The sequence below is a fragment of the Xyrauchen texanus genome, chromosome 27 (assembly GCF_025860055.1).
Source record: "Xyrauchen texanus isolate HMW12.3.18 chromosome 27, RBS_HiC_50CHRs, whole genome shotgun sequence".
Taxonomy (NCBI): Eukaryota; Metazoa; Chordata; class Actinopteri; order Cypriniformes; family Catostomidae; genus Xyrauchen; species Xyrauchen texanus.
The window spans coordinates 29,629,363-29,641,173 of NC_068302.1; the positions used below are offsets into that span (position 1 = coordinate 29,629,363).

At 38.5% G+C, this 11,811-nt stretch overlaps 1 protein-coding gene across 1 annotated transcript in view; it reads left to right on the top strand.

Annotated features, from left to right (window-relative positions):
• The window catches only part of LOC127621234 (semaphorin-6B-like), a 147,807-nt gene extending 141,143 nt beyond the window's left edge, over nt 1-6,664 (top strand). Inside the window, exon 17 of the mRNA XM_052094740.1 lies at nt 1,108-6,664. Coding sequence (XP_051950700.1) covers nt 1,108-2,015 — 908 coding nt within the window. The 3' untranslated portion in view covers nt 2,016-6,664. The remainder of the gene's footprint in view (nt 1-1,107) is intronic.
• The last annotated feature ends 5,147 nt before the right edge of the window (nt 6,665-11,811 follow it).

Here is an 11,811-nt window from a genome sequence, read left to right on the forward strand (position 1 = left end):
TTTTGTTTGGAAAATACAACTTCGAAGTTACAGTGTTTTTAATTGAAATGATTCTGTGTGCCAGATGTTTTTGAAAGTTAATGTTCCAAAACACATAATGAATGAAAGATGGTTATTGCAGCTGTTAAATTGATCATCCACATTAGTGCGCTCTTCCACCCCAATAAAGAAATAAAGTGACTGTTTTTTGACAGTCAGTTTATCTCACCACACACACACACCAAAAAAAAAAAAAACTCAAGGTATACTGGTGGCCAAAAGTTTAGAATAATGTACAGATTTTGCTCTTATGGAAAGAAATTGTTTCTTTTATTCACCAAAGTGGCATTCAACTGATCACAATGTATAGTCAGGACATTAATAATGTGAAAAATTACTGTTACAATTTGAAAAAATCTTAAACTACTTCAGTCTACGTCTAGTTTTGTTGGAACAAGATATGTGTTCCCTTTTAATAATTGCTGGATCAAGTCATTTACATATCTGTTTCTTTGTAAAATCTAACCTTTTCTTTTTGTTTTTCTGTTTCAAAAGTGTTTTTTTCTTTGCAATTCTTCCCATCTTCCCTGAATCTTCTCTTTACTGTTATACATGAACTGGTGTTGAGTGGGTAGAATTCAATGAAGCTGTCAGCTGAGGAAACATGAGATGTCTATTTCTCAAACTAGAGACTCTGATGTACTTATCCTCTTGTTTATTTGTACATCTGGGCCTTCCACATCTCTTTCTGTCCTTGTTAGAGCGAGTTGTCCTTTCTCTTTGAAGACTGTAGTGTACACCTTTGTATGAAATCTTCAGTTTTTTGGCAATTTCAAGCTTTGTATAGCCTTCATTCCTCAAAACAATGATTGACTGATGAGTTTCTAGAGAAAGCTGTTTCGTTTTTTGCCATTTTGGACCTAATATTGACTTAAGACATGCCAGTCTATTGCATAATGTGGCAACTCAAAAAAAAGTGTTGTTTTTTACATCAGTAATGTCTTGAATATACTTTGTGAACAATTGAATGTCACTTTTCTTTCAGCATTTATGATGCTTTGTTGGTTGTAAATGTTCTCTTTATGCCAAGTATCTAATTGTGCTCCTCTTTCCTCTTTTTGTTTTTAGGTCTTCTGCAGGAAAGTTTCATAGAGGAACCAGATGGCTTGGTGTCGGTGAACCTGCTAGTGATGTCTGCAGTTTCAGCATTTGTTACTGGGGCAGCACTATCAGGTCTGATGGTGTGTTGGATAATGAGCCTTAAGCACCGCCAGCATTCCAGAGGTGGTGCATCGGGCTCGGGGAGTCGCCGCAAGGGTGACAAGGAGCAAAGCATGCTAGGACACGGCCGTAGTGGCTCTGTGATCAGTGTGACGCGCATTAGCGGTGGCGAACGACCTCGCTCACAAATGGAGACTATGTTCACCAATGGTTGGCCAAAGTCTGGGGAGATAGACCCAGGACTTCCCACTCCAGAGCAGACCCCACTACAGCAGAAACGTCTCACTCCCAACGTTCACCTTACAGACTGCGATTGGGACCAGACCCATACTTTCCTGACCCAAACTGGGACACCCTGCCCAGCTAACTCCTCAGTCATATACCTTAGCTCCAAATACCTGCGACAGGAGGGATCAGGCGATGTTCCCCCACATTCAGAGCGCCAGCGCTATCTCATCCTCTCCCACCCTCCCAGCCAAAGGGAGCAGGGTGGGCGACCGTCTGCCCCAACAACCCGCAACTCTGCTGGGGATTACAACTATCCAGCCACCCCTCAGGACTCCCCTGACCGTAGAAGGGTGGTGTCAGCACCCACCACGCAGATGGACTATGGCGAAAATCTGCGTTGGTCCCGTGACGGACTCAACTTTAATACCAACAACGCACCTCCTTCTGGCCACCACCCCTATCCAATTCAGCCACGCACAAATGCAGCATTAGCACGGCCAGGGTTCCATGCCCAGCGGGGGCTTAGTGAGCTACAGGACTTTAGCCATCTGCTGGTGAAAAGTGAGCGCAGTTCTAATGGGCAGTGACTTTCCAGGCCTGTTCACAACCTTCAGAATCCCATTACCCCTAAGACTTAGACAAGACTCACTGTCCCTCTGTAATCCTGCCCTACCTGCCCTCCCTCACTGCCTTCCAGTGTTTTTAAAACTCCCCACCAGTGGCTGAGCTCTAGGACTACAGATATGAAAATCTGGCCATATTTGACCCAGGTGAGAGAGAACCAGAGAGTTAATGGTCGATGGTGTTGAAGCTATAGCCCTCAAGGCTGCTCACCCATCCCACGGCATGATGCCACTTAGCACATTAGCGGCTTTTATCATGCCCTGTGTAATGAAATGGAAGGATTGGTTTGGAATATTTGTTGGGTAATGGGATGAGAAATACAACATAATCATAATCCTGCAAACAACTAGGTTTACTCTTTAGCAAACAAAAGCAGTCGCAGATTGTCTCTCTATGTAATATCACGCCCTGTAACCCGTTCAGTGGATGCAATTGGTTACATTTTCAACTTTTTTCCTTTACTTTTGTACCTGTACACTGCAGGCTACTGTATGCATCCTGGGGCCTTTGTCAGACAAACCCTGACAAACTTCCTTGTGTTTGTTTGTGTGAGTATGAACCGGCCAAACCTGGGTTTAGCCTGAAAAATGTGTTCATCGGCCAGACTTAATATGAACAGAAAAACCCACATGGGTTTTGTAAATCAATTGCCTGATCTGATGTCAACTGAGTGACTACCCCTCTCCCCCACCCCTATTAAGTGTCAGGAAGCAATCAAGACAACTGCCATTTGACTTTATCTAAAGACCTGTGCACTGTTTTATCAGATGCAAATGGGTGAAGAAGAGCGTTTGCCAACAATCATGGATGAAACAACCCATGCTTTCTGGACACCAGCGTTAGCAGCACAGAAAGCTGCTGTTGATTGAAAGAGCAGGGAAGCACTGTGGAAATTAGTATTATTGTGTACAGGGATGTACTGTATGTTACTGGGTGGACCCATTTATTTTGCATTTCCAAAACTAAGTTAAATATTTTGGTGTTATTTTGTTACATTTGCAAGAGAAGTGAATTGGGGCAGTTCACAGCAAACATGTTATTGCTTTCATCTGCACCGTTTAACCCTTTTTTATGTAAACATGCCATGTCTCTAGATGCCTACATGCTGTAATATTAATTGTGCTTCGTCTAGCTTTTTAAGCAAAACATTGTGTTCTGTCTGAAAGGACCCTTAGCGGATCATCTGAAACAGTTTCTCTGTCTCTCTTTGACTTCCTTCTCTCTGCAGTCCTTTGACTAGAATGTGAGCTTGGTTGTCTGACCAGAGTCAGGCTGCTAGGGAGCTGCATTCAGAATGTCTCAGTGACAGTGGGCCTCTTTGTGCAGCCCAGCCAGAGAAGACCATCCCAACAACAAATAGCCGTTAAGAGTCATGGCCTCAGAGAGACCAAGCCATCGGCCCAGCCCAGGAGAATGTCAATGAGGAGCCAGACAGATCGGACAGATCTGGGTCCCCACTCACTGCCATCTTTCACAAGCCACACAGAATCACGGGGCAGATTGAATACAATGTTACATTTAGATGAAGAGCAAACAAAATCAAACCCTCATGGCTCCCCATGGCTCTCTGGCTCACTTTTGATTGGTGTTTGTTTCAGGGTTGTAAACTGCATAGGAGGCATGAAAGAAAAAGTGAACTATTCAATTAATTTACCTCTCACTGAACAACGATATCTCTGCTTTCTTCCCTTGCTGTAATGCTTCACATAGCATTACACCAGTGACTCCACTAGAGGGCGTTCATGCACATTAAGACGCTACCTAAAGGAACAGTTTATCCAAAAATGAAAATGATCTCTTTCATGTTGTTGACTTTTTCCTCTTCTGTGGAACACAAAAGATGATGTTGGGCTTTCATTGTATTGAACAAAGATGCAATGAATATGAATTATTCCTGAGGCTAACATTCTGCCTAACATCTCCTTTTGTGTTAAATGGAAGAAAGTCATACAGGTTTAGAACAACATGAGAGTAATAAATTGAATATTTTGGATTAACTACTTTAATACTCGATGCCTGACAGGGTTTGACATGTCAATGTCATGATAAGGATCCTCATCCCCTCACTGAGGCCCTCTACATGTTGAAAACACCTGCCCACCCATGCATGTTATCACCCTCCCTCTCTTGGGCTATCTCACACTCTATTGCACCATTAGGCAGAACATGCATGATTACGTTAAGTCTATCTTGGCTTGATAAGGCCTAGAGATGATCCTGAGAGACGTGGACGTGCAGAGATGCAGGCACCCACTTGCTTGCTTACAGTTCTTTAAAGCCAGAATTTAAAAAGCAATTACATTAGATGTGGGCTGAGCAAGAAAGAAAAGACATCAAACAAGTGAAGCAGCACAACCAGTCCAAGTCATCTTCCAAAAGATTTGACTGCATTTCATGATGTAATATTACCCAGAATAACCCCAAACCCTAGGGACAACCACCAAACCAGCGTCAGATGTTATTATTACTATTATTATTATTATTATTATTATTATTATTATTATTAAAGGGACAGCTCACCTTAAATTGAAATTACCCTCATGTTGGTCCAAACCTGTATAACTTTTTTTTTCTTCACTAGAAAAGGAGACACAAAAGGAGATGTTTGGCAGAATGATAATGTCTTTCACCATTTACTTTCATTGTAAGGGAAAAAAAATATGCAATGAAAGTGAATGGTGACAGACCCTAACATTCTACCTCTCCTTTTGTGTTTCATGGAAGAAAGACATTTATCTAGATTTTAAGCAATGTGAGCGTGAGAAAATGATTATATAATTTTCATGTTTGGGTAAACTATCCCTTTAACAAGTGATTTTTGCCTCTTGGAATTGACTTTCAAGGACATTTTATTACCTCTATGAGCCATTTTTTTTTAAACATAACATGAGGTGTTCTCCATTTATGTCAAAGGTATAGAATAGAATATTATGAAATATATAAGAAGTATCAAAAACAGAAGAATTCGTTACTGGGGTGTTTTTGACCCAACATTTTAATTAGCTGTGCCATTTTTGTCTCAATCTCTAGTTAATTTCTGACCCTGCACCAAACATAGTTGATTCTTATTGTGCAGCTCTGTACACAATTGTGTCTCAACACTGCCTGGGTTCATTAACAATATAAAAAAGAAAAGCCAATGAAATGGACTTAATTTGCTGTTGAGCTCTATAAAACGTGTTTCCTCAAAAATAAAAATAAACGACATTTGTTTCACTGTTTTTCTATGTTGTAACCCTCTCAAGCAAGAAATGGAGCTAGCCATAAAAACTCTGCCTTTGTTTTGTTTGGACAGAAATATATCTAGTGCATGTTTTAGAAAGCATACTTTCCATTTTCCAATTAAAATGCTGACCATGAACAGTGAGGACAGTGTGCTCGAGGCATTCTCATTGTCAGAAGAGCTGTTTTTTCTTTGTCTTTGAAAGCCCAGATTTTTACGCGCCCCCAGCCACAAACTGCCAGAACTAATGGGCCACCCTTAAAGAGCATGTGCAAAAGAAATGGTTTGTTAAGAAATGACATGCTTTCACTCTGAAAATCTGACATCTGACAACAAGCACAAAAGTTAATGGAGCTTCAAATACCTGCATTTTTGTAAAATTGTATTGAATATAATAGCCAGTACTGATATCTTCATTTTTATATTTGTTTGTTTTTGTGGTAATGTTTTAGATTTATGGTTTATGATTTCATGCAAGTGATTTAAGTTGCTCTCTGGTGTGTGAAGTTTATTGATGATGACAATGATTACGATTTTGCTGCAACTGTGATCTGAATTTCAATGTGTGATCCTGGTTCATGAACTGTGCAAGGTGAATTTCTCAAAAATTCTGAAAGAAAGAGAAGAAAAAAAACTTTTTACAAAAGAGCCAAGTCTTCTGTTAACTGTGATGGACTTCTGATCTATCTCACGCTGGAGGCTGTTCGTGTTATCGGGTCCATTGTCATTAAATGACAAGTTGTGTCCCCTTCAGTGTACATAATAATTTCAGTGCTTAAATGTAATTTAAGTGAACTATCTGCATGAACACGGCCTCAGTCTGAATCCACAGATGTAGTGTGTACTTCTACACAACATACATGTGGCCTAATAATGTAAACCAATCAGACAGTTACCTGCATGCTTTTGAAATCAACAGCACAAATTAACACAAAATGATATAAATACACATGTGCACAAAAACGAGATCACACACAAACACATAGTTACACACACATGCGCACACTCATATTTTGCATTTGACAACTCATCATCAACAGTCAACACTTTTGGCTGTCACTGAGCATGGAGACTGTGCTCTGTTTTATCATTTCCTGTTTTAATAAACCAAGAACCTGACTGCATGTTTTCCTTTTCTTTAATATTTTCCCACAAATCATTGCATTTGGTATTATATATATTTGGATATTATATTTTTTCTGACACCCATGCTGATTGGGTATCCTCAAGCAGTGCTATTTTAACAATCACACACTGTACCTTTAAAATTACCATATTCATTTAGCGACCACATATATAATTTTTTTTAAACAAATTTACTTTTCATTTGTCACACTGAAGGTCCTTTTAAATAAACTACTGACATCAAAAATGTAATTAAAAACGGTGGGAACACTAAAGGATTTTTTTCATGCAAAATTACAAATCACGTTCATGTTCTTCAATACATGAATGACACAAGAGGAAACATTTTAAGGAACGTTAGGTATAGTTTGAGTTAACTATCCCTTTTAAGAGAACGTGAGACTAGTCACAGTACCTAAAAAATACTTTTTGCATTATATGTTTATGTTTATATAAATTGTAATCTTGACATTGGCTATTTTATGCATCAACTACCTGTAACTGTAAACATCTTATAGTGCTGGTATGTTCATTCATTCAGATACGCATATAAAGGGCAATAGCTGTTCTGCGATCAGCTTTCATCTCTTTTGTCATTGCACTGCAAGATAGTTTGCAGGTAACACCAGCATGACTACCGAATTGTAGACATGTGCTTGAAGAAATACTAAAACGTCTGTAATGAATCTTATTCTGAACCCTTCTATTTTATTGTATTTCCAGCCTTTTGAATATTTATGTTCTCATTCACTGACAGACAAATTCAGGCTAATTCGACAAGGAAGAACTTCAGCAAGCTCACTGGTGCTTCAGCTACCAAGCGAAGGTCAGTACAATGAAACAGACGAGTTTTGGATTAAACTACTGTTCTCGTGACATACAAACACACGCTTACAAGTGATAATCACCGTGACACCCAGTTATTACTAAAATAGCATAATAACAACAACAAGTAGGTCAAATTGACGTTGTATACGATCCAAATACTAATAGATTATATATCACACGAGGTAAAAGGTACCACGTATATTACGTATAATTTCGCCGAATTATGCAATTACTTGTTACAGTTACTATCATCATTATCTTCAAAGGTTATTAACGCTCTACTCCTCTCTTCTCAGAAAAGAGTGCTGCAGATGATATGAATATCCACAAGAGGGCAGTGTTGGGATTAGAGTAAAGAAAGTCCGTATGTTAGGTCAGATTGCTTCGTCTACTATCCAAGTAGCTAAGATGCATTTCATTTAAGTCAAGTCAAGTCAATTTTATTTGTATTGCGCCTTTCACAACACACATCGTTTCAAAGCAGCTTTACAGAATATCAGCATTAACAGACAATAAAACTGTAATGTATATAAAGTCGATTAATCATCATTGTGTAATTTAGATAAAACACTATTTTTAATAGTGTTTAAAAATAATTAAATGATAATTGTATTAATAATCCCAGTGAGCAAGCTGTAGGCGACTGTGGCAAGGAACACAAAACTCCATAAGATGTAGATTAATGGAGAAAAATAGCCTTGGGAGAAACCAGACTCACTGTGGGGGCCAGTTCCCCTCTGGCTAACATTAGGAATGTAATGTAAATATTAATTATGTATAGGTAATGTCATGGTTTAAAATTATTAAACTAAGTGTTAAGGGTCAGTGATTAAACATCGATTGTGTTTGAACTGTAAGATTAATGACCAAAGCCTTTGAAGTCCATCTTGATTAATTGGAGAAGTTCACATAGATGCAATTGTCCTTGTTAATTGGCTGATGAAGGCTTTTGTTGGCAATAGTTAGTCTAAGCATTTCATTTCAAGATCGTAGTCCATAAATAGACCGAGGTGATGCAGGTTGGAGTTGGCATCATTTCATCCTCTGAAGTCCGTCATAATAGATTGAAGTGATGTTTGGCTGGCACCGGCTGCATTTAGTCATCATCATTCTGCGACATGTAGCAGTGGAGTCCAACATGAAGCAGGAATCGTGCTGGATCCAGCCGGTTCTGGTGACCTCAGGATAGGAGTCCCGTGGTTGAGACAGGGAAACAAATAAAAAGATGTAAGCGTAGATGCCATTGAATTTATTGCAGAGTTAGAGATCATGCTCAATGTTTCTGGTTTCTGGTTCCGGCAGACCCAACTAAAGCAGCCTAATTGTGGGTTGGAGGATAAATTAGGTGTATGCCTGGATAAATAGATGAGTCTTTAGTCTAGACTTAAACTGAGAGAGTTACCACCATTTAAATGGCAGTAACCATTATATAGAGAATAGTTATAAGCCTTTAGCTTCACTGAAAATTTACTCAGAAGTTAGATGAAATAGGGTAACCTGTGTGGTGCTGGTAGAAATTCTACTGATATAAACTGTCTGTCCAAAAAAAGTCGCCATTTGGATTTAAATAAGCAGATACTTACGAGCCTATGATTGGATCATTATTGCAGTGATTAATATGTTTCAGCTGGTAACAATTATTTTAACCCTAACTGATGTAGTTTGTATATGTTGGAAAACGTATATTGTGGTTGTGTTACTGTGTTTCAGAAAGGGCAAATTATATAAAGAACCAATTAAGCAAATCACTGGAATTGGATTAAGAACTGTTCAATACATTATTAAAACCTGGAAGGATAGTGGTGAACCGTCAGCTTCACAGAAGAAATGTGGTTGGAAACAAATCTTGAACGATCGTGATCAGAGATCACTTAATCATTGATTAAGATGTGACAATCACATTAAGTCACATCACAAAAAATCTGACAGTAGAACTCACAGCTATGTTTAATAGTGAAAGTAAGAGCATTTCCACTTGAAAGCCACTTGTTAGTGAGCAGGGTAATCGGAAAAAATGACTTGGGGAGCATAACGATTGGACTGTGGAGCAATGGAAAAATGTAATGTGGTTTGATGAGTCCAGATTACCCTTTTCCTAAATGATGGTTGCTTCAGGCTAAGAAGGGAAGCGCATGTTTCGGGGCACCCATCATGCTTAGTGCCCACTGTACCTCTGAAGACAGTGTTATGATCTGGGGTCGCTTCAATTTGTCAAGTCTAGACTCTGCAATGTTATGCGGGCATAAAATGAAGCCAGCTGACTCCCTGAATGTACTGAATGACCAGGTTATCCCATCAATAACTTTTATCTTCTCTGACAGCACAGGCATATTCCAAGACAACAATGCCAAGATTCAATGGGCTCAAATTGTGAAAGAGTTTTTCACCAAGCATGTAGAATCATTTTCACACATGAATTGGCCACCACAGAGTCCAGACCTTAACCCCATTAAAGTCTCTCCTGTCATCAACACAAGATCTTGGCCAAAAATGAATGCAACTATGGATGGAAATAAATGTTCTGATGTTAAATAAGGTTGTCGAAACAATGCCACAATGAATGTGCACCGTAATCAAAGCTTAACGCGGTCCAACGGAATATTAGAGTATTCAACTTTTTTTGGCAAGGGAGTGTAATGAAATGTTTCTAAATGTTGATCACAACTATCTGTGCCACTTAAAAGGAGGTGGCAGTCTGCCCTATTCAAATGGGACAATCCTAACTTGATTAGTGGCCTACACATTGAATAGGTGTGATTGTTGTGAATTGTGTTAAAACTGTTGAATAAGGTAACCTAGTTTAGTGCAGTATTCTCACTGTGTTTGCCCTTTCCATCCTTCTTTAACTCATATTATCTCATTGATCAAATCCTTTTTTATTTTGGATGATCTAATGTCCACGAGTAACTCAGAACAAAACATAAATAAATCTGACAAGAAAATGACTAGCCCTATATAATTTTCCAATTGCCATAATACCCGATATTCTTAATGAATACAATCAAACTGAGTTGCTCTGATCAGAAAAATATGGCTCAAATAAGTATGCTTAAAATTTTTCACTTTAAGAAGCCTAACAACTCTTAATCTTAGATTTATTGTTGTTCAAAGCTCTGTGTCATTCTACGTTCTCATTCTACAATTTGTTACTTGTTAGGAGGGTAAATACATTTACATTTACGCATTTGGCAGACACTTTTATCCAAAGCGACTTACAGTGCACTTATTACAGGGACAATCCCCTGAAGCAACCTGGAGTTAAGAGCCTTGCTCAAGGGCACAATGGTGGTGGCTGTGGGGTTCGAACCAGTGACCTTCTGATTAACAGTTATGTGCTTTAGCCGACTACACCACCACCACTCCATAAAAAAACACTCCAAATAACTTGCATTACTGCACATGTAATTGCAGTTATTGGAAAATACATTTGTTATAAGGTGTACTATGCAAGGGCTTAGATTTGTCTTGAACACTGGGAGGGTTGCAGTGTGAAGCATTTACATGTTTCCATTGATCATGGTATAATTGCTTTGATTATTGGGGTGGGGTGGGGTGGGGGGGGGCATATTATTCTATAAATATCATTGAGTTAGACAGTAGAGAACACAATGTTCATATTACCAGGAAACGCAGCCCCAAGAGTAATTCATCTGATTCAGAGCTGTCTGAGGACAATAATATGTAATCAAAATAAATCGAATAGGTGTCATACACAAATGCACAGGGCCCCTGAAGTGGGATTCTCTCAAGTCTCCACTTGATTTTAATGTATGGAATATTTGTAGGTACAGTGGATAGTGATCCAAGGTGTTCATTTTCTTAGTAATCTCAAATGGTTTTGCTTCAGATTTTACATTAGGCATCAAGTGGCAACCCAACTCAATCAAAATAGGCCCAACAATATGGAAAATTATTACCATAAGCTGAATAGAAAAACTTACAATTTTTAAAAGCATAAACAACATCAGAAATGTGAGTATGAGCCTAACATATGGAACAAAGACGGCTGAATATTGTATCCGTCACTTTACCAAGTGACAAGTGAATTTTCTGCAAAATACCGTAGAGTTTGACTGGATGTATATAGCCTTTGAAATCAAAAACCAAACATATGGTGAGTATTTTCTCGTCCCTTCTAAAAGATATTAAGCTTGTTTAATTTGCTTTCTAACTATGTACAACCATATAGTTGCATTAGATCATATAGATGCATTCTATTATTTGCATTTATCAGAACAGACCCACCAGTTGAGAACCACTAATCTATAGTCTTTCACATTTTCTGTGGTTTATTTGGCTGTTATAGAAAAGCTGCATAGTAATTTGGAAAAGGGTAGTGTAGTTATGTATGTGAAAAAGTTCATAACTTTTAAAACACTTTAAACAACAATATTGTTAAAAACACTCACCAATTTTTGACTGATGTACAGATCTTTTACGAAACATGTTTAAGATGTTTAAGACTGAAAGATACCCACTTTTGTGTTGCTGAATGCGCTGGAAGGCAGTACGTTGTCATGGCTACAAACATCAAGGTATAGAGATGAGAGAATTGTGAATTAAGATGGTATGTTTACACATAC